The 22,117-nt window shown below is 29.0% G+C and overlaps 1 protein-coding gene and 1 long non-coding RNA gene across 2 annotated transcripts; one reads left to right on the forward strand and one right to left on the reverse strand.

Annotated features, from left to right (window-relative positions):
• The first annotated feature begins 391 nt into the window (after positions 1 to 391).
• On the forward strand, positions 392 to 4,885 carry LOC126900374 (uncharacterized). The gene is made up of 3 exons (XR_007702844.1): positions 392 to 637; positions 1,807 to 1,928; positions 4,005 to 4,885. It is a non-coding gene; the product is annotated as an uncharacterized LOC126900374 (long non-coding RNA).
• Positions 4,886 to 7,258: 2,373 nt separating this feature from the next.
• LOC126900189 (uncharacterized) lies at positions 7,259 to 16,253 on the reverse strand. Its single transcript, XM_050675701.1, has 2 exons — positions 15,116 to 16,253; positions 7,259 to 9,198 (listed from the first exon to the last, which is right to left on the reverse strand). The coding sequence occupies exon 2, from the start codon at positions 8,851 to 8,853 to the stop codon at positions 7,741 to 7,743; it is 1,113 nt and encodes a 370-aa protein (XP_050531658.1). The 5' UTR covers positions 8,854 to 9,198; positions 15,116 to 16,253; the 3' UTR covers positions 7,259 to 7,740.
• Positions 16,254 to 22,117: the final 5,864 nt, after the last annotated feature.

Consider the following 22,117-nt stretch of genomic DNA (forward strand, 5'->3'; position numbering starts at 1 on the left):
GTCACTCATTTCAAATTAAATATCAGTTTTTAAATTCTTCTTAATTTAGAAGTACTATAAGGGTAACATTTTTTAATTAAAAATATTTTTAAAACATCAAATAAAAATTTTATATCAAATATCGTATGGTAATTTTTAAAAAAAAAAGTTTTGGTTAACTTAAATATATGTAAAATATTTTATAAAAGTCTCGGTGACATCATAAAATTGTTATTGTTTGTAAGGTGACGAAAACAATAACAATTGTATTTTGCATTGAATAATAGTTTTTAATTAACTAATTTTTGTTATTTTCCTATACAACGGCCTGTAATTGTACATTACTTGTAACATAACAAAAAAGTACCTCTCATTTTTTTTGTATATTAGTAAATTTTATTTAATATTTTACTTTTGTTAAGCCGACCGTGATTGTATACAGAATGTCGTTTGTTGCCGTTCACGTTGCTGTGATTTTTTTCCAGATTCTATGGTTTTGTGGGCTGCTGAGTTTTGACTTTTGTGACGTTCACAAAGCCAACTTAAACCATACCATCATCATTTATTACCATCTGAAAAAAAATACTAATTATAAAACTGTTGACACAACTATGTAAAAAAGATTTTAAATATTACGGAAACACAAATAACTTAGAAGGTAAGTACTTAAAAGTACTATTATTTATAACCTTTCAATAAGGGTTTACAGAAATTTTAAACTAGGTGTATAGATATATGGAATTATTTATTTTTAACTTCTTAAATTTATAATAGAGCATTTAAAACTTATACAACCAACCAAACTTAATACCATAACTAATATTGACGATGATCCAAATAACCAATTAATGCAAACCACCGAAAATACATCTAGTCCTTCTATTTCTAAATTTTTTTTCTATTTTATCATCTCAACATTTAACTTTGATGCAATTTTCTAAACTACCATCCAAACGGCCTCAAAAACTAAAACTTTTTGGTTCGAAAAAAATGAAGGCACTAACTGATTCTGAAATTAAAGCTATTAATAAATCTTTAACTAAAATTATTGTTGCTCATTACCAGCCACTCTAGTTGGTAGATAACGTTGGTTTTTTACATTATAGTAAAAAATTACAACCACTTTACCAGTCATACTGGTCAAAATATAGCCACTACACTTAGAAATATTTTTAATGAGTGGGATAGAGCAAAAAAATAATAACTGTGTTATCTGACAATGGATCAAATATTAAAAATGCAATTGATAAATACCTACTTAAAAGCTATCACACATAAGTGGCACACACATTAAACTTCAGCGTTAATGAGGCGAAAAATAGAAATACTGATATTAATCAAATTTTAAAAAAATTAGGACAAAAGAAGCCTACAATTATTGAAATGCCATACTATTTAGTATAGCATTTCAAGCACAGCAGTTATGTGACTGGAAATTTTAAAGATTTTCGATCCCCGATGAATTAACCTCCATTAATAGTTAAACAAGATGGAATTATAGTATTATAGTAATGAAAATGCTAAAAATGGGTAAGATAAAAATTAACAGCGATGATTACTTAAAATACTGAAAAAAACGAAATAAAGATAACTGAATATACGACAGTATTTACATCAAATATTAATTCATTATGGAAGCATTTCAATAGTAAAGTGGAAAAGGTCAAAACTACATTAAGTGCAAGTGTAATTTTGGCTTTGATTATATGTCAATATTTAGAAATGATAACTTAGGATCAAAAAAAAAATCTTTTGGAATTTTGAAACAGCACAGACGCACATTTCTAGATTTGTATAATATGCAACTAAAATATTTATGTATTCCAGCTACAACAGTTCCGTCAAAACTTGTGTTTTCGAAAACGAGATTTAACACGAATGATTGTAGGAACGGTTATCTACGAAAAGTTTAGATTATATAATTTTAGCATCGATTCGAAGATGAGAAGGTATATATTTTACTATAATGTGTTTTTTTTTTGTGTCTGGTACCACATATTCTCAGCTCTCACTGAACCTATTTCTTTCAACGATAAGTCAAAAGTTCACATATCGTATCTAGTCGAAGACATTACCTTCAAAAATTGAAAAATTTTCCCTTGTGTATGGAGGAAATCTCCAAAAAAATTACAAATTTAAAAACCGCTAATTTTCGACATTTTAAAAAATTTTTTTTATTTAAAACTGCCATAACTTTTTTAAAAATGACCAAATTAATATATATTTTTTTAGCATAGATACGTGAAATATGATTTCATATATTTTATTTATAAATCTGACCCTTTAACTGCCCACAGGAAGGATTCGAAATGATAACTTTTTCAATTTCACTTTTGAAAGTGTTCCGGAAATATTGACACTTTTATATATATCTTAAATTAAAGATAATGTAATATACTTTATTATGGAAAAAAAAAATCCGCACTTTATTTTGTCTTTATGGTAAAAATAGCTCCCATATGCTTTTTTTTGATAAAATTCTCGATATTATATTTTAGATTTTTAACTTTATATCTCTATACATTTTTGAAAAATGTATAGATCATTATAATTTTATTATGATAAGTAATTATAAGCTTCTTTCATTTGACATACTTTTTTTTTAAATAAAACCATTTCCCTTTATACATTTATACATTATAAATATAAATATATATTACACTTATATATCATAAAACTTGTAATCAGGATATAACTAAGGAATTAGGAGATCATATTTCTTTTGGAATAAATCTCCAATTTTTTAAAATCAAACAATAATATTCAACTACTTTTGGTTCCTATACTACTCGAGGTATTTGTTGACATGACTCACAGTCAATATAAACTTAAATAACTACTAGTTCGTGTACTAGTAGTTATTTAAGCTTGTGTAATAAAGTATGATAAATAATCACAGTACTTTCTATTTCAAATTATTTTTTTATTAATAAATTTTCACACATCACTTTGTTTATCTATATTTTCATTTTCTCATGAAACCTTCGTACTCATACCCCAAGAGAAATATTACATTAAATAATTTTATTTAATAAACACGTAGTAACGCAATAATCATACAAAACCCAGTACAAATTTTATAATTATTTTGAGTTAATATAATTGAATTTTTTTCTGTAAAAGTGAGGAGTTAATTGGGATATTTACCCCTGCCTCCTATAGGACTATATTGTTTGACCTAAAATATAGACAAAATAATTAAAAAAGAAAATCATAACACGGTAAACGGTGATTTTTTCACTAGAATAACATTTTTTGTTTAACTACGGTGGTCATTTGCATATAGAAGATTAGGTTTCGGGACAATATTTTTTTAATTTACAGTGTGGAAAGTAAGATTATAAGAGCGGCGGCCGTTAGCTAGCGAAGATAAGTAAGAAGAAAAAAAAGGGGAGAATAATCATGAGGGACACAGTTAACGTTCAAGGTATGTTTCATAAAGGAAAGGAATTTACGTTGAACCCTTTCAAGTTGTAAATAGTCGTTAGCTGTTTGAGGATCCCAAACAATTGAGTCATATTCCAGAATTAGTCGTACAAGGGCACAGTAGATGGATGTAAGAGACTTGGTGAGCTTAAACTCACTAGATATCCTTTTTACAAAAAGATTATGTTTTTTAAATACAGTTGCCATTCAAACATATAAAACAAGTTGTGGGAACAATTTTTTTTTTATCTTAGAGTTATTAACATAAGCTTTAATTTAAAATATGTTTGAAGTCCAGAATTTTTCCAGATCATTTTTAAAAAGTTGATTAAGTTAAATTTTTATGTAAATTAAACAAGGGCAATGACTTCGACTAGATATGATTTATGATCTTTTATTTATTTATTTTATTTATTGCAAAATTGGTAAACTGAATTACTATTTAAACCCATAAGACCTAGCCATCGAGGTCAGTCAACTCCAATGCTTTGTGTTATTCATCAGTCTCAGTACTGGGTTGTCACTGTCCGGATTATTACATAAAGTCAAGTTTTTGTTTTTCCTTTTTTACCTACCTACTCTCGTTCTCGACATTTCAGAGTGTTATCTTCCTTACCTGGTACGCCAGGAGCCCAGAGTATGAGGAGCAGACGAAATGCAAGACACAAATACTTTGGGTATAGGAAGGAATATAGAAGAAAGGTAGTTACTATAGTATACTACCCTATTATAAGTACTCACTAAACCAAAGTGGTTCCAGGACTCTCAAGACGCCAGCAGGAAGCACTAGTGCAATTTAAAACCTCTATTACAACTTGTGGAAGCACGCCAGGTATCACTCTGAAACGTTTCTACGTTTGTACTCTTTTAAATTTGTTTTTTATAAACTTGTTATGATATACATAGCACATCATTAATGTCATAATGTATTATTTAAGACTTCAATCAATCAATTAAACAAAATAAAATGTATACCAATAAAAATAAGATATATATATGTACCTTTTAAATGTTTAAATATACTAATGAAATGTCGTAGAAAAAGTATATATTAATTATATAAAACAAACAGGAAATAATATATAATATGTAATGGTAGCACATAAAATGTAGGGTAATAAACTATGTCTAAATTATTATATAAGATATGATAGTATTTTATAATATGTAGATCATTATTGATGAAAATGTAATAAATAACATGTAATAAATTACGATTAATAAAGAAATAACGGTGGCGTCGGGGATCACTTCTTGCCTTTGAACCACGATCAAATTCAATATAAAAAGCCAAAAATAAAGAGCATTCTGGGTCAGATGCAGTCAGATATTCACAGAGACACTCACTACGCTCGATCATTTCACATAACAAAATATATGCAAGAAGTGATCCGTCATCAACACAATTATATTTGTACGAAAAATACAACATCTATTTATTTAAGAGTGTCACAGAAAATATCAAGGTAGGAATCTAATAAATTCACCGAAAATAAATATGGTTTAGAATTAAATTTTATGAGTAAATAGATTAAGTAGGCATACAGGGAAATCAAGTGTCAATAATTATCAATAATAATAAATATACCAAGTAAATTTAATAAATCAATAATGTTTGTACAGAGTTACTTGGCAGAGTTATATTGTTGATACGTGTCTATTTCAGGAGTTAGGTTGGAGGTTCATATGCATAGCTTTCTGGGTAGACACACGAGGTGACTCAATCCTACCTATCACCGATAACCGTCAAAACTCGTGGCATTATTGATATTTAAATATTGACAATTAATTATAATGAATCCCATATTAATAAAATCACTTTATTTTTCTATCATCTTTTATCTTTCTTACAGACCCTCGTACTCATACCCCGAGTAATAATATTATTAATACAATAAAGTAGTGGATCAAATAAGCGCTCAAAACCCGTCATATTCTATTTAACTTATTTCTTTTAATTAACTTTCAAAGTACTCTCTAAATTAATACAAGTAACACCACCTTTTAAATTACAAAAAATAATAATTATTTTCTTTTTTGATTCACTTTAAACTTAAATTTATCAATAATACGAAAACACAACGCTAATTGTTCAAATAATCAATTTATTTTGTTTTATTTAAAAAAAGATGAATATATACTAAACAACTACCTATCATATCAGTCTTACTATAGGAACTACTTAATTTAAGGTGAAGGTAGAAGTATAACCCTTTGTATCATGGTTGATAACGCTTTGTTACGAACACCGTTGCAAAAGATTAAGGAGACTTTTACAAGGAGACAGTTATCTTGATCATGGTTGATAACATAGAGGTTATGATCACCGTTGAAGATTAACTGAATAATGTAAGCGGAGGAATATAACCCTTTAGATTACGGTTGGTAAAGCGTTGTTACGAACACCGTTATAAAGGATTAAAAGGAATATTTAGGAAAAAAACCAGTAATCTTGATCACGGTATCACACACAACCAGACATTAAATGAAATTGCTTTGTTCGTGTAAACGCTGTATTCATTAGAAGACATTAAACAAACTTTGTGCATACAAACTTAAATATCGATATTTGAGGTCTATTGAAAAATATTCTACATTTTTATAGGCGTATCTAATAAACAATAAAAAAAGTTTTTAATTTCTTTTTTCTTGATGAAATAGCATAGGTGTAAGTAGGTTTTGAAATCATAGTGTGCTACCAAATCATAATGGATTTTCAAAGTAAAAATTAATTTTTGGGTTGTGTTTAATTTTTATCCCTACTCCACTATCAAAAAATCATACAGATAGTTATATAACAATATTTTAGTAAAAGAGAAAACTGATCAAGATCTACCTAGTGTTGGCGCCACTGCTTTTCATAAATGTTATGTGGATGAAATTTAAGTTAAGTCTATAAGCAATTTTACACGACTAAAAAACAGGTAAGTAAATAGATTTTAGTGTTGGTTATATTTTATTTTTTAGCAATATTATAATATGAAGATATTAATAACACTAGTTTACAACAAAATTGAACTATGACTTATGATAATAAACGATATTTTACGTTTATTGAAAACAATTCTTGTTAAAACAAAAATTAATTTTTTCAAAAGTTATATTTAAAAAAATTGTATGTAAGAAAAAAATTGTCATAAACTCCTTTTTAAAAACTGCATGTGGTAGTGAATTATATTTCAAACACTTTACATTAAACCTAAAAAAGTAGAAATATTGAAACGTAAAAAAAAAATTCAATATTGTTTTAAATTAAAAACACCTTATTTTGATTTTAATTAAGTGATATATTTATTTAGAAGTATGTACTATAGAAAAATTGACACTAATCTTATTTAAAGCTTCCTCTTATCTAGACAAAAAATATTCAATAATCTTTATATTTATGTAACAATTTATCAAGGCGGTATTGCAATAGCACAATCATCACCAAGACAAAAAATTCATTAATAAAAAAATATCTTCGTAAGTTTCTTTGCGTTGTCTAGCAGCATGATGTTTGTTAGAACAAAGACATTAAGCTCGAGACTAACTACCTAGTACGCATAGCTTACAAATATACTTAACCTAATATATAACCTAACAATAATAACTAGTTTTACTTTTCTTTAACATCGCAATGTTTGTTAGAACACAGACATTAAGATCGAGTCTAGCAACTTAATAAGAAACACACACAATAGATTTTTAATATTGGACAAACATTAAAAATAATGTTAAGTAAGTTATTAAAAGGAAATAATTTACAAAAAAAATTATATTTAAAATATTAATTAATATTTATTTCCAAAAGATGAAATATATAATTTTATTATCTTATAAGTAAATAAATATAAATTACAATATTTACCAAAACTAAATTCATTTCAAAATTTCTAAGTATATTATAAATTAAAGATTATTATTAATTTGAAAAAAATTTTAAATTCTAAACATTGTTGGGACTAAGTCACAGAAAGTATGAATCTCTTGTAGAGTTTCTTAGATTTTGTGTATTTTGAACTGGTTTTAGCATGTAAAATGGCTTATTATGATAAGAGGAGAGTGTCCTTACAATCTATAGCTGAAGATTTCATGTCCAGATATCATGTTTTCAGTTATGATGTTTTGATGATAAAAATATTTATAATGTGTGAAATCCATATTCAAATGATAACAAATTCTATGCTTATATAATAAGTGATACCATAATAGTAAGTGACATTATTAAAACAACGATTAAAACACCTTTAAAAATAAACTCCAATTTAATTTAAAATAATTTTAGTATTGATTTGAAACAAATTATCATAATTTGTTTGAAAAAACTAGTTGATGAGGGTAAAAAATTTATTTTCACAAATCTAATAACCTTATATCATCGTTATTATCACCATTATTTTCATCGTTATTTTCATTATGGTTAGTGAATATTTTGAAAGTTTCAATAAATTTTAAATATGATAAAATACTTTTTATATTGACACTTTGTAATGTTTTATCGATTAACTTAGTAAAAAAGAATATTTTTACTAAATGATTATTCATTGCTTCAGAATTTGATATTGTGTATAAATATTCAATATATTTGAAATCATCTTCATTTAACTTATAATCTGTGATAAACATTTCAGTTTTAATATTAATACTGAATTCGTAGCCTGGATCACTTATTAAATCATTTGAAATTAATTCAAAAGAGTTCGGTTTTATTTTATTTATTATATTTTCGATATTTAAAATCAAATCATTATGGTAATTGCCTTGATTAAAAGATTTGAATACTTTTTGAATATCACAAGCTTCTTGGCCATCAAATAATATAATGGTATTCTCAATTAAACATAGCAATTTTTTTAGGCCATATATTGCATCTACTTTTTGTTTATTTTTTAACAATAAAGAATCATACATCAATTTTTTTCTCATTAAATGCATTAAAACAGTTTTAAGAACGTTTAAGAGTTTTTGTTGGTAAATTCCTATTTGTTGTATCCATGAATCAAACCAAAAATAATTCTTTGCCATTGTATATTCTTTATATAAATTATTGTAGATAGTCTCAAAAATAGCTTCACTCTGTTCACCAAAATCCGTTATAATAGTTCTCAGTAATTTTTTGTCTTCAATTATGTCACACATATAAATATTTCTGAGTGAGAACGAATTCTCTTGTCCTTTTACATTTTCTAATTCAATTTTGTTAATTTCTTTTCTTTGATACATAGTTTTTATTAGTTTTGTGAGGAGTATATAATATTCTTCAGGATAATAACTAACATGATATTTATTATTTTGTCGACATATTTGTGTACTTACAATATCTAAATTACTGAGAACGAGTTCGATAGCTTTTCTAATATTATTTTTATATTTATATACATCATTACTAAACAACTGAACATAATAAGTATATAAATGCATCATCCAAAAAATAGTTAGTTTATCGTCAATATAATAATTTATCATTGTAACTAAAAATTGTTTTGTAATAGATTCATTTATAATTATTGTATTTATATCATAAGTTTGTCCAGGTGGATAATTAATGAGGCGATAAAAAATTTCCGTATATTCCGAACAATTAAATATATTACTACAAAAAAGATCCAAAAATATTACATCCGTTTTTTTTGTTAACACAACATTTTCTAGATTTTGATTTTCTTCCAAGATTTTATTTTTGATATCTGAAAATGACAAATTTTGTACCTCATCATAACTAAGGTACGAGAATCCAGTATCTAATTTTAAAGCTGTTTCTAATGATATTTCAGTTTTTTCCCAGTTATTTTTGCCGCAACATATTTTTGTCTTTACAATACATAAAAAAAAAAACAACATAGTATATTTTTTAAAAATCACTATTGATTAGTAATGCATCAATAATTTAACAATGTTTAAGGTTTCAAGATATATTTGATTGAAACACTCTTTATATGTACAATAATTGTGTTTATTTAAGTATCATTGTCAATTTTAAAATTAGATTGCATATATTATATGATATAAATTAAATAAACTTTGTACAAATAATTTATTTTAATAAACAACATATTGGGATCTAATTTTGCATGTTTATTAGCATATAAAATATTAATATTAAGTAGCAACAAAAACGTGACAAAAATGTATATCTTCATCATGAGTATTATATTGATATATTTTATAATATTAATTATAATATAATAATGTAATGCTTAATTATTAAGCATCTCACAAATATTAAATAGCTTGTCTTAACTAATATTTTCTACCGTTTTCTATTCATTTTGTTTTAAAAATTGATGATTTCAAATTAAATATTAGTATTTAAATTCACCCTAATTTAGGAGTACAAGTAGGGCAAAATTTTTTAAGAATTATATGGATATATACAATTTTTATGTCACTTAATATTTTTCATTACATGTTTGGCTAGTCTTAGTAAAAATGTTCTAAATAATAAGTAGGCGAGTAGATTTGGGAATAATTTATTGGGTATCAAAGACAAATATATAAATACTATGATTAAACTTGACTGTTTCCCTTAATTTTAATATAACTATTTTTTTTTTTAAAGCAGTTTTGTATGATTAATTTTAATGATAAAAATGTATATTTTTTAGAATATTAAACTAAAATTCTAAAAACTTCATGAAATAAATGTTGTCATTTTTTTTTTTTGCACATCTTTTCCTTTTTGGTTTATATTAAAGCATTAAAATACTTTTAAATTTTTAATCATAGTGCATAAAATAAATTTTCAAGTGATATATGTTAAAAGAACTTATAATATAAAATGTGTGAAAGACGTAAATAAATAAAAACATAAATAATAATTTTTTTGTTAAGCAACTGTATAATTATAACGTATCAGGTATTAAAAACGTTAATCAATATATATTTGGCATTGACGTCATGTTTAAGTACAATCGTTGTTAATCGTATTAACAAAAAAAGGTAAAAAATGAAAATAACCAATAATTAAATAATAGAATGAATTATCATAAAACAAAACTAGCTCCCTGGTCACCAAATATCCCGTTGGCCAAAGAGGCTGTCCGATGTTAAGGACACTAACAGAAGCAATTCGGTGTGTTTATTATACAGGTGGTCCATGATGTTTTGATAAATATAATAAGTTTTTTGCCTTCAGTATATTTTGCATTACTCTTTTATTTTATAATTTTTAAAGTTTTAGACTATTTTAAAAAAACATTTTTAAAATTCATCTCAAGTAAGAAAAAATAAAAATCTAATTATTTTATTTTTCAAAATTTCAAAATAGCCATTTTAGCTTCGATGTGAAGCTGAGAAGGTATTGGTTTTACTATGATGTGTTTTTTTGTGTCTGTTACCACTTTTTTTCAGTTCTCATCGAACCGATTTCTTTCAATGATACATCATAAGATCACAAATCGTATCTAGTCAAAGTCATTACCCTCAAAAATTGAAAAAATTTCCCTCGTTTCCCATAAATGAGGGAAATCACCAAAAAAATTACAAATTTAAAAATATAATGAATAACTATGTTTTAAAACCATAGTTATTCCAAAATCAAATAGTTTTTGTTAACATTGACATGTTCAATTATAAATTACTGTTATATAGACAGTAACGCATCTAAATTTCAGGGTTGCAGTGGCGTATATAAGATTTGAGGGTTAGGGTAGCCTATAATTTATAGTTTGATAAAAAAAAAAAACCCAACACTGTGAGGTCGCGGCATAGTAGGGTTCAGTATAATGATATCTGTTAGTGATTAAAATCACTATCATAAAAAACGCTTCGATGCAAATCTATAGATCTGTTTAATTTAAAAAAAATGCTGGATTATTTCAAAATCTACATGATCTCCTATTTCCTTATTTATATCCTGTTTAGAAGTTTTATGATTTATAAGTGTAATATATTGTGGCGACTAACGTCGTAATAAAAAGAAGAAAGAAATCGAAACAGCAACGGTTCATTCTATAGATGGAGTCAAGCCGTTTAATGAAAGAAAAATGTTAACACAAAAGAATAAAAGGAAAACCAAAAGTAACAATAATACTAATTATTGAACAATCACACTGAGATGGTTCTGTAGCTGGATGTATGAATGATCGAAACTGTGGTGGCGGTTCGGTTGGATTGATGAACGGACGAACAAGCGATATAGGTGTCACGAAGATGACTGACTCGACGTATTATTGCGGCGGGTATTCGACGCTAAGCATTTATTGGACTTTACACCACGACGATAACGCGTGTGTGTAACGGTCCGGTTTATAGAGGAGCGGTGGCTGAGAAGGAGCTGATACGACCTCGGGGTGTCAAACGTGTGACAACGCCGTGGCCGTTTCCATATGAAAAAATATATAAAGGGAAATAGTTTTATTTAAAAAAAAAGCATATCACAAAAAATGAAAGAAACCCTGCACAGTGGGATCACAGCACAATGAAGACGTGGCATAGTTGGGTTCAGTATAGATGATATTTGAGAAAGATTAAAATCACTGTCAAAAAAACGCTTCGATGCAAATCTGTAGATAGTATTTAATTTTAAAAATTGGTGGATTAATCCAAATGTAACATGATCTCCTATTTCCTTATTTATTTATATTTTGATAACAAATTTTATGATTTGTATCATAAATTACAAAAAATATAATTTTTTATGAATATATTGTTTCGATCTCAGAGTGGACTGTATAAAATACGATTACTTTTAACTGTTTAACTAATAAGAACGATATAAAACTTGAACTTTTAACTTAGTTTATACTACTTTATTTTGTATACACGTGGTGGCGTGAGCGACGTACTGTCCTTAACGCATAACGAGCTCATCGTTCGACTACTATTATTAGAATAAAAGAAACCGGTACGCACCGGACAAACGCACTTATTACATATCATAATAACATACAAAAAAAATTATATTATATATATATATATATATATATATATAATATAGTAACGTGACAAAATGTGAATTTTATGTCTATTATTATTTCATATGGTATAGATAAATTTACTGTATTGCTTTGCTAATGGGCACGCGTACGTTATATCCTGTCGTGTAATCAGAAAACAGTACTATTACTGTCAAGGTGAACGCTATACACACAATATTCTTTGACAATTTAATAATCGTTCCCTATATGACACATACACTGACTACCACTGTCAATAACTGTATAATTTTAATATTGTTCTATACTTTTATCGTCTTTATATTCTGTAAATTGTTACCCTCTCCCAAACGTGATCGTCGTCGTCGGTGTGTCTCGCCCGGAATATATGCTCTCTTTCCGATGAATATACCTCGACTGTGGTATTTTGCTGTGTGCGTGTAGCCATTTTCGTGTGTGATATTTTTATGTGTTTATATGTATTAACTTTTGTAAGGCGTCGGCCATTTTCCATTCCCGAGATCCCCATCTTCGGATGAGTCCCATCCAGGACTAGGTATCGTACATTTTTTTTGTTATACATTAATGTTTTGAGTCTTTTTCCGTTAAAATTTATTGTTCATATTACACATGTATTTTTTTTTCTTTGCTCATTATTTACTATGAGCTAATTTTGATGAATAAGTTAAAGCATTATAAAGTTAAAAATGTAAAAAATAAAATCTAGAATTTTCACACAATAATAGCATTTGGTAGCTATTTTCACCGTGAAGATAAAATAAAGTCCGAAATTTTTTTTTTCATTATAAAGTATAATACATTAGCTTTAATTTAAGATATATATAAAAGTGTCAGACTTTCCGGAACATTTTAAAAATTTAAGTGAAAAAAGTTAATTTTTTGTGAAAAAGTTGTCATTTTAAATCCCCTTCGTTGACAGGTAAAGGGTCAGATTTATAAAACAAATATATCAAATGAAAAGTAACGATATCATGTACCTGTATAAAAAAGTTATGGCAATTTTAAATAAAAATTTTTTTAAAAATTTCGAAAATTAGCGATTTTTAAATTTGTAATTTTTTTGGAGATTTTCTGCCATTTACGGGGAACAAGGTAAATTTTTTTAATTTTTAAGGGTAATGTCTTCGATTAGATACAATTTGTGATTTTTTAACGTATTGTTGAAAGAAATCGGTTCGATAAGAACTGCAAAAAAGTGGTAACAGACACAAAAAAAAACACATCATAATAAAACCAATACCTTCTCAGTTTCGCATCGAAGCTGAAAGTCGTTAAAAAGATCTACTCAATTGATTGTATTATAAAATTTGATTATAGTTGTAAAAATTCATTGTTATATTTAGGTGAAACTAAAAATCATTTTTTTTTTTTAATTTATGATTTATATGACAACATGTTTCAAAAAATGTTGGAATGTTATAGACTAGTAGTAGCACACACAATTACAGTAAAAAATTAATAAATTACCAAGTAAAATTATTTACTTTTGTTGTTGAATACATTTATCATATCAAATCTAATTCGACAATAAATTTTTAAAAAGTATTATTAATGAATGATTTTATTAATTGTTTGTATGGATAAAGCTGGTTTGCTATTCTTATATAATTAATGGATTTGTTTTTAATTATTAAGAATAATATCTTCAACTAAATACGAATTGTAATCATTTGATGTCTCTTTGAAAAAATCAGTCAGAGATGGAATAATAAATAGCAGCCAAAAAAAATATAGTAAAATATTAATATGAATAAGAAATTTCTTCTTATGAGGGGAGACTACATTGATGGGATCCTTGATATTTATTGGTTATTGAATTTAAATGAGATTAAAAGGAAAAATTGCAAAAAATTAATTGTTACAGGCGAATTCGAACCTCGTACCCTAAGCTTGAAAAACAAAAGTGTTACCGATTCGGCAACTGATCGTCATTTTTGTCACACTAAAATTGGNTGATTTTAGAATTTTTATTAACGCGAAGAAATGCTTTATTGAAATCAGAATTGTAAGAACATTTATTACTATGTTCTTACCACTTATTGTATACACGTTATATTTCTATTTATTTAATTCGTAATACATATTAATTAGCATAGAGGTGTCATAAAAAAAAAGTTAAGATGGAATAAGGGTGTTTTTGTCATAAAAAAGATGAGAGTTAAATGGATATATATTGATATATTGATTGACTATGTATGTGATATTTATCTTTTGTCGCAAAAAGGGAATTATATAAGTAGGTTAATGTTTTGTATATTGGGATGGTGAAATCCAATAAATAGTTTTTTTATATGAGAAGAAATGAGAGGATAATTAAATTGAATATGAGTATAAATATTATGTTAACCTGAGTTTTGAAATTCGTTTAGCTACAAAATGAAAAAAGCATATGGCATAAAATCATAAATTCTTTGTTTTGATATAATGACCACTCCTATTTTGTCGTAAACTATAGATCGCAAATAAATCACTTCTGTATGACGCACAATGAAACGTGCAACGATTAAGAAGAAGAATTTTACGATTCCTAATATTTAGTGGTTGTGTTATAGAAATAATAAACTGTGTGTGTTTACGTAAATTGCAAGTGTCCAGTTGTTGGGCGCCAAGCCTTAATGGCTAAATTGTTATTATTTTTTTTTTATAGGTATTAAATATGAACTAAATATTTATGTTTAACGCAAACTGTTGCGTCCTGAGTGGTGACTAAATAACTATTAATAATATTTTCCCTCTTTATCTGTTATTTGCTTGACAAAAGTTATTCTTGATCTACCTTATGTTTATTTTTTCTAATTTTTTATGACATGCTTAGAAATATAATTTCTTACCTTGTGTCCAGCTAGCTTGATCGTTTGTTGTAAAAATGATATAAATAAAAAGAGCACTGACTTTTATCTATTTATTTATTTTGTAAAATTATGTAAATTACTAAACTTGAAATATTACTTCACTGTGGTTCCTTTCTATACTTGGTGTCTGAGTATATGTGTTACTTTATATTTTAAAATGAATATTTAAATAACCAGATAGGTTATGAGAGCCAATCCCTAGTGACACGTTATAAACTATTTTTTTACGAATAGTTTTAACCGCTAGATGTGCTAGGGTAATGACTTCAACAAACTATCAATATTTTATGAAATTGTGTGTTTGACATGAGAGTCGACAGAGTTAGAGACAGGCTGGCTACACCATCGGAGATTACTCTCGTCGATGCACGGACCTTACAGAGTCAAAAACTGCTTGCCGAAAAGAACGTAATGGAATATGAGAATCAATCCCTAGTGACACGTCACAAACTATTGTTTTACCAATAATTTCAACCGCTAGATGTGCTAGGGTAATGATTTCAACAAACCATCAGTATCTTGTGCAATCAATCAAACACGTATCTATTTAAATTTAAGATACATTCTACGATCTCCTTAGTGACACGTCACAAACTATTGTATTACAACAGTTTCAACCGCTAGATGTGCTAAGGTAGATTTTCGAAATGCACTTATTAAATAGACACTCCAATTGAAGAATTAAAAAAAATTCTTAATTGGAACAACTCACAAAATACAAAATAAAAAATTTTAAACGTCTTAATATTTTATGAATATTTAAGACTAAAAATAAAAAGATAAAAAGGTTAAGTTATTTATTTAAATTACATTACTTACGAGAGATTTAGATAATAAACACCAAGTATAAAAAAATTTTAAAATCATAGAGAGCACAATCGCGAGATATTCTGGTTCAAAGATACTTCATGACCAATTTTAAAAAAAAAATGAGGTGGTAAATGAGCTAAAAATCGCTCTTTTATAGGCCCGTTTTATGAGGGGGAGATTTAATGTTTTATATTTTAATTGCCAAATCCTTCTCATTGGCTAGTCAAGGAAACTTGAATAGACCTGTGCGCAATCTATTATTCTACTAATTTGAGTTAATGTTTCATATTTGTATTGGTGTTTATATCTATCATATTCCATAATAATGTGGTTTATTAGAAAAATTATCAATATAAAAATATAAATAAAATAAAATTATAAGTGCTAAATATCTATTACATATATTCTATATCAATTAAATTATATAATATTTATAAAAGTTAGTATAAGATATTTTAAAACTCAGAACTTATACAAAACTCAGAATTTGAACACAAAAATAGCATATTTTTTAATACGGTAGCCTTGTTCACAAAAAAGAAAATGTACAGGGTGTTCAGTTAATAAGGAAACGAATTTCTATTGTACTCATTGTTTGTAACAATTTAACTGTTTCCTAACTTACTGAACACTCTGTATATTACGAATTTTATTTTTATTTTTTTCATAGCAAAGTATATTACATAAGCTTTAATTAAAGATTAAATAAAAGTGTCAATATTTTCAAAAATTAAGTTGAAAAAGTTTGTTTTTGTAAAAAAGTTGATATTTTAAATCTGCTCCTGTGAGTAGGTTAAGTGTTAAATTTTCAAAAAAATTATATTAAATAAAAGTTAAAAATCTAAGGCTTTAATATAAAAAAAAAATAGGTTGATTTGTGTACTTTTAAAAAAGTTATGGTAGTTTTTAAAAAAATTACAAAATTTTCCGATTATAAAAATTGTAATTTTTTGGAAATTTCCCCCATTTACGAAGAACAAGGGAAATTTTTTTAATTTTTGAGGGTAATGTCTTCGACTAGATACAACTTGTGATCTTTTGACATATTTATGCCAGCATTAATTACTATCCTCATAAATTTGTAAAAAATAAAGACTTTAATAATACCATAAAATATATTAAAAATTGTTTAGAGGATCAATATCCTAAACACTATGGTGATTTTACTGAAGTCACAGTTATTCCTGATGAAAAATGGTAAAAAACATTCTTTTTAGATATAGTTTTTTTTTATTCAATATAATTCTATCATTTATAAAAAAAAAATTTTTCATTATAATATTAATACTTTTACTTTTAAATTCAACTAACCTTAGATCTAGCACCGTCATGTCCGTTTTCGCGTGCGTTTGTAGTCGACAGGTCACGACGAAAAAAACAAAACATAGTCCAAAAGCTAATTAATAAAAATCTCTTTTGGAGACCACAAATCGAACACACACATTAGTTAAATAAGTGCTATTAAAATCGAGGTAATATTTATAAATTTACTCTATAATTTATTGATAATAGTAATAACTTTATCATACTCGATTGTGTAATCGAACCGTTTTTGACCACCGCAGCCGCTACGTCGGCCGTCAGTCTCAAGGTCAACTACTCTAACAACTCACACCTAATACACAATGAATTCTCCCGGAAAATCACTATCAAATATTAATAAAAATAAATTGAATAAAACCGCTACACCACTGTTTATCTCCAACCTGAATAACAATACCGATGGTGCATCGCCTTGTGATTTCTTTGATAATGATGACTGCTACCAAAATTAACGTATCAGATCCCCTAATAATATTTCACCACGCTCTTAAACGACCTGATTCAAATGTTTTTACGTCACCAAATCGTTTCTCTACAATTGCACCAATTATAGAAGACGATCCAATGAACCACACAAATTAGCTTACGTTGTAAAGTAATAATAAAACTTCCAGGCCACTCCCAATATTTATTCAAGCTGAATTAAACTATAATAACTTTTATATTAAAATCAAAGAATTAACCGACACATCAGGTTTCGATTGTAAAAGCTCTACTAAGGGCCTTAAACTCCAAACATACAGTTCCGACTCATATAGAACAGTAATAAAATATCTCAAAGAGAATAATGTCTCATTTCATTCGTTTCAAATAAAAAAAGAAAAAGCTTGTCGAGTAGTAATTAAAAATTTACATTCTACTACTGATAAGGCATTTATTAGCGATGAACTTTCTACTAAGGGATTTACTGCCAGAAATATTACGCCCGTACTTCACAGACAAACTAAAACGCCTTTATCAATTTTTTTTGCTGACATTGAGCCCAATCCTTCAATTACCGATATATATAAAATAACCTCATTGTGCTACACTAAAATCAAAATTGAACCCCTTTATCCAAAATAAGAAATTCCGCAGTGTCACCGATGTCAGGCTTATGGTCACACACGTAGCTATTGTAACCACACACCACGATCTGTTCGGTGCGGTGAGCAGCACGATACAACTCTTTGTACCAAAAGTCGCACTTCTCCTGCCAAATGTGCATTGTGTAATGGTGATCATCCGGCAAATTATAAAGGCTGTCAAATCCATCTAAACATGAAAAAATATTTAACAAATATTTAATCATAAAAAAACCCATGGAACAGTAATCGTCCACTTCAAACCAACAATTTAACTAATCAGAACCAACCATTCTCCCCATCATCTCAAAACTTTCCTCCTTTAAATAAAGACTCTCAAACTCAAAATAAAAATACTGACTATAACCAAGATCTAACAGCTCAACTAACAACATTTATAAATGACCTAAAAGCACTAATTAACCCTCTTGTATCTCTTCTTACAACAATCATTGATAAACTTCTTAAAAATGTCAATTAGTAGTAAAAAAACACTATCAATATTCTTGTGGAATGCAAATGGTGTTCTACAACACTTAAATGAGCTGATAGCTGTTCTTTATGAAAAAATATATCAATTGCATTTATATGTCAAACTCATCTTACTGAAAAATCATAACTCAAAATATTTGGTTATGAAATTATCAGAGCTGATCACCCTGATGGCACAGCACATGGTGGAGCTGCACTCTTAATATCTAACAATATTAGGCACACACCTCATGCACCCTTTTTTTTTTTTTATTTATTTTTTTTTTTTTTAATTATTGTGGGCCACCCTGGAACTGCTGTGAGGCATTACTTCAGGGCGGCCCACGCCGTCTTAATAATTCACTCCACCACGTTGCGAATCAGCACAAAATTAATCATTAGCTGATTCGCAACGTGGTGTGGCCCCCTTCCGTTAACCGGATCCCAGAGTGGGAACCGTTAGGGAGGACTGCCAAAATAACTCACACGACATATAAAATTACACAAAAATGAGAACCTAAGGCACTGGCCTAAACCAGCGCCTCAGATCCTCCTGTGCCGGGCGGCGTGGCTGCCTCTGTCTCAGGCGTTCCGCTTCCTCCTTCTTCAATAAGACGGATTCGACGAACGCCTGGACTAGCCTCCACGCCTCCCGGCTCCTCAACATCAGGTCCACCATGGACCCGATTCGAACGTGGACCCAAGTCGAGACTCCAAAGAATCCCGTTCCTGAGCCCACGCCTCGCACCGGAAGAGGGTGTGCAAAATACTATCAGCCTCTCCCGGGCGATCCGAACAGTGGTCGCACGTCGGCGCGGCTGCTTTACGAATACGGTGTAAGTACTCGTTAAAGCAGCCGTGGCCGGACATCACTTGAGTGAGACGATAAGTTATCTCACCGTGAGTCCGATCCACCCACCTGTCCAGCTGATCGGGTCCTATGAGGGACCTGGTACACTCGCCTCTCGTCGTTTCCTCCGAGAGGCGAGTCCGCCACCGGAGCATTGTCATCCGCCTGAGTACTAGCCGGTCCTCGGGTTCCAGGGACCGGTTGCGTTCTCGGCGGAGCTCATGCCCGGCGACGCGTTCCTCGGCGAGCATATCGGCGGGCGGCAGTGACGACAGGATACCCGCCGACACTTCGGACACCATTCGATACGCCGAAACTGTCCGGATCGCCGCCCGCCTCTGCACCCTGAGCAGGGCTTCACGGTTTTTGGACGAATACTCAAGAGTATCCGCCCAAACCGGGGACCCGTACAGGAGAACCGAGTGTACGACGCTGACTAAAAGTCTGCGCCGCATCTCTCTCGGTCCTCCTAGATTAGACATGAGTCCCGCCAAGCAATTCATGACTTTCTGGGCCCGCTGGGCCGCACGAGTAATGTGCTTTAACGAACTTTAAACGTTTGTCTATAACAAGGCCCAGATAAGTCATGGAGTCCTTAAGCGGGATCTCCACCTCATGCACCCTACCAAAGTACAAATTTACAGGCAGCAAGTTCAACAATTACAATAGATTCATTACCCATTTCTATATCTGCTTATTATTTTCCACCTGGACGACCATTTCCTACCTTTGAACTGACATTTCAATTACAATCTCTTAACCATAACTTTATAATAGGTGCAGATTTTAATGCCAAGCACCATACTTGGAGTCGATCCATTAATACTAGGGGTCGTTCCCTCTATAATTTAGATTATAGAAAAAATTACAGAGCAATTGTAACAGACTCGCCAACTTATTGGCCTTCTCATGTTAATCGCCATCCTGATACTATCGATTTTTTCTTTAACGCAGATCTTAGATTATTTTATTTTCCAGCATCCTGGAAATCATCGGTAATTGTTACAATTCTCAAACCTGGGAAACCTCCTGAAGATCCCTCCTCGTACAGACCAATAAGTCTTTTACCTGTCTTAGGTAAAATATTAGTAAAAATTATATTAAAACGTCTTTTATTTATCACTCAAAAAAATAACAACATTCCTGGTTTTCAATTCGGATTTAGAGTAAAATATTCAACTATTCATCAACTACACCGTGTTGCTGATACAATTTCAACAGCACTAGAAACAAAGCAATACTGTGCCGGAGTCTTTCTAGATGTGGCAAAAGCTTTTAAATCTGTTTGGCATGAAGAACTTCTATTCAAATTAAAAAACATTTTCCCACCTCCTTATTACCTCATACTCAAATAATACCTGCAAAACCGTTATTTTAAAGTCCGTCATAATCTCCAACACTCCCCATTATACCCAAAATATGCTGTTGTGCCTCAAGGTAGCGATATTGCGCCATTCTTGTACACAATATGTACATCTGATCTACCTTTATCGGATACAATAGTACTTGGTACCTATGCTGATGACACGGCCTTAATATCATCTTCATTAGATCATAAATTCGCCAGTCAACAGTTACAAGTACATCTAAATATGCTTTCGCTCTGGTTCAAGACCTGGCGTGTCAAAATAAATGAGTCGAAATCTTCTTTCATTACATTCACTCTTAGAAAACAAGACTGCCCATTAGTTACTATTAATAACATTATTATTCCTCATTCAACCGAGGTTAAATACCTAGGGTTAATTTTTGACCGAAGGTTAATCTGGGGTCCTCATTTAAAAGAAAAAAGGAAGAAACTAAACTTGAGACTTCAATTACTAAGACCTTTTTCAAATAAAATTATATTGTACAAAACATTACTTCAACCACTATGGTCTTATGGCATAATAATTTGGGGACCAGCAAATAGCTCTGACCAGAGAACAATCCAAAGTTCCCAAAACATCTGCTTAAGAATTGTAATAGATATTTAGCACTTATAATTTTATTTTATTTATATTTTTATAATAATGATCTTTTTTAATAAACCGCATTATAATGAGAGATGATAGATATAGAAACACCAATGTATGTATGACATATTAACGCAAATTAGTAGAACAATAGATTGCGCATAGATCTCTCTAAATTAATTACCTAGCCAATGAGAAGCATTGTGCAAATTAAACTAATTCTCCCCCTCATAAAACAGGCCTATAAAAGAGCAATTTCTAGCTCATTCGTCACCTTATTTTTTTTATAAAAATCTGGTCATGAAGCGTTTCTGTACCAGACTGTTTCGCGATGTGCTCTCTCTAACTTAGAATCTTTTTCATACTTGGTGTTTATTATCTAAATCTCTCATTTTTAATGTCATTTTAAAAAATAACTTAACCTTTTTATCTTTTTATTTTTAGTTTTAAATATTTATAAAATATTAAAACAAATTAAATTTTTATTTTGTATTTTATGAGTTGTGTC

Source organism: Daktulosphaira vitifoliae, unplaced genomic scaffold (assembly GCF_025091365.1).
Source record: "Daktulosphaira vitifoliae isolate Bord-2020 unplaced genomic scaffold, ASM2509136v1 Scaffold_1, whole genome shotgun sequence".
Classification (NCBI taxonomy): Eukaryota; Metazoa; Arthropoda; class Insecta; order Hemiptera; family Phylloxeridae; genus Daktulosphaira; species Daktulosphaira vitifoliae.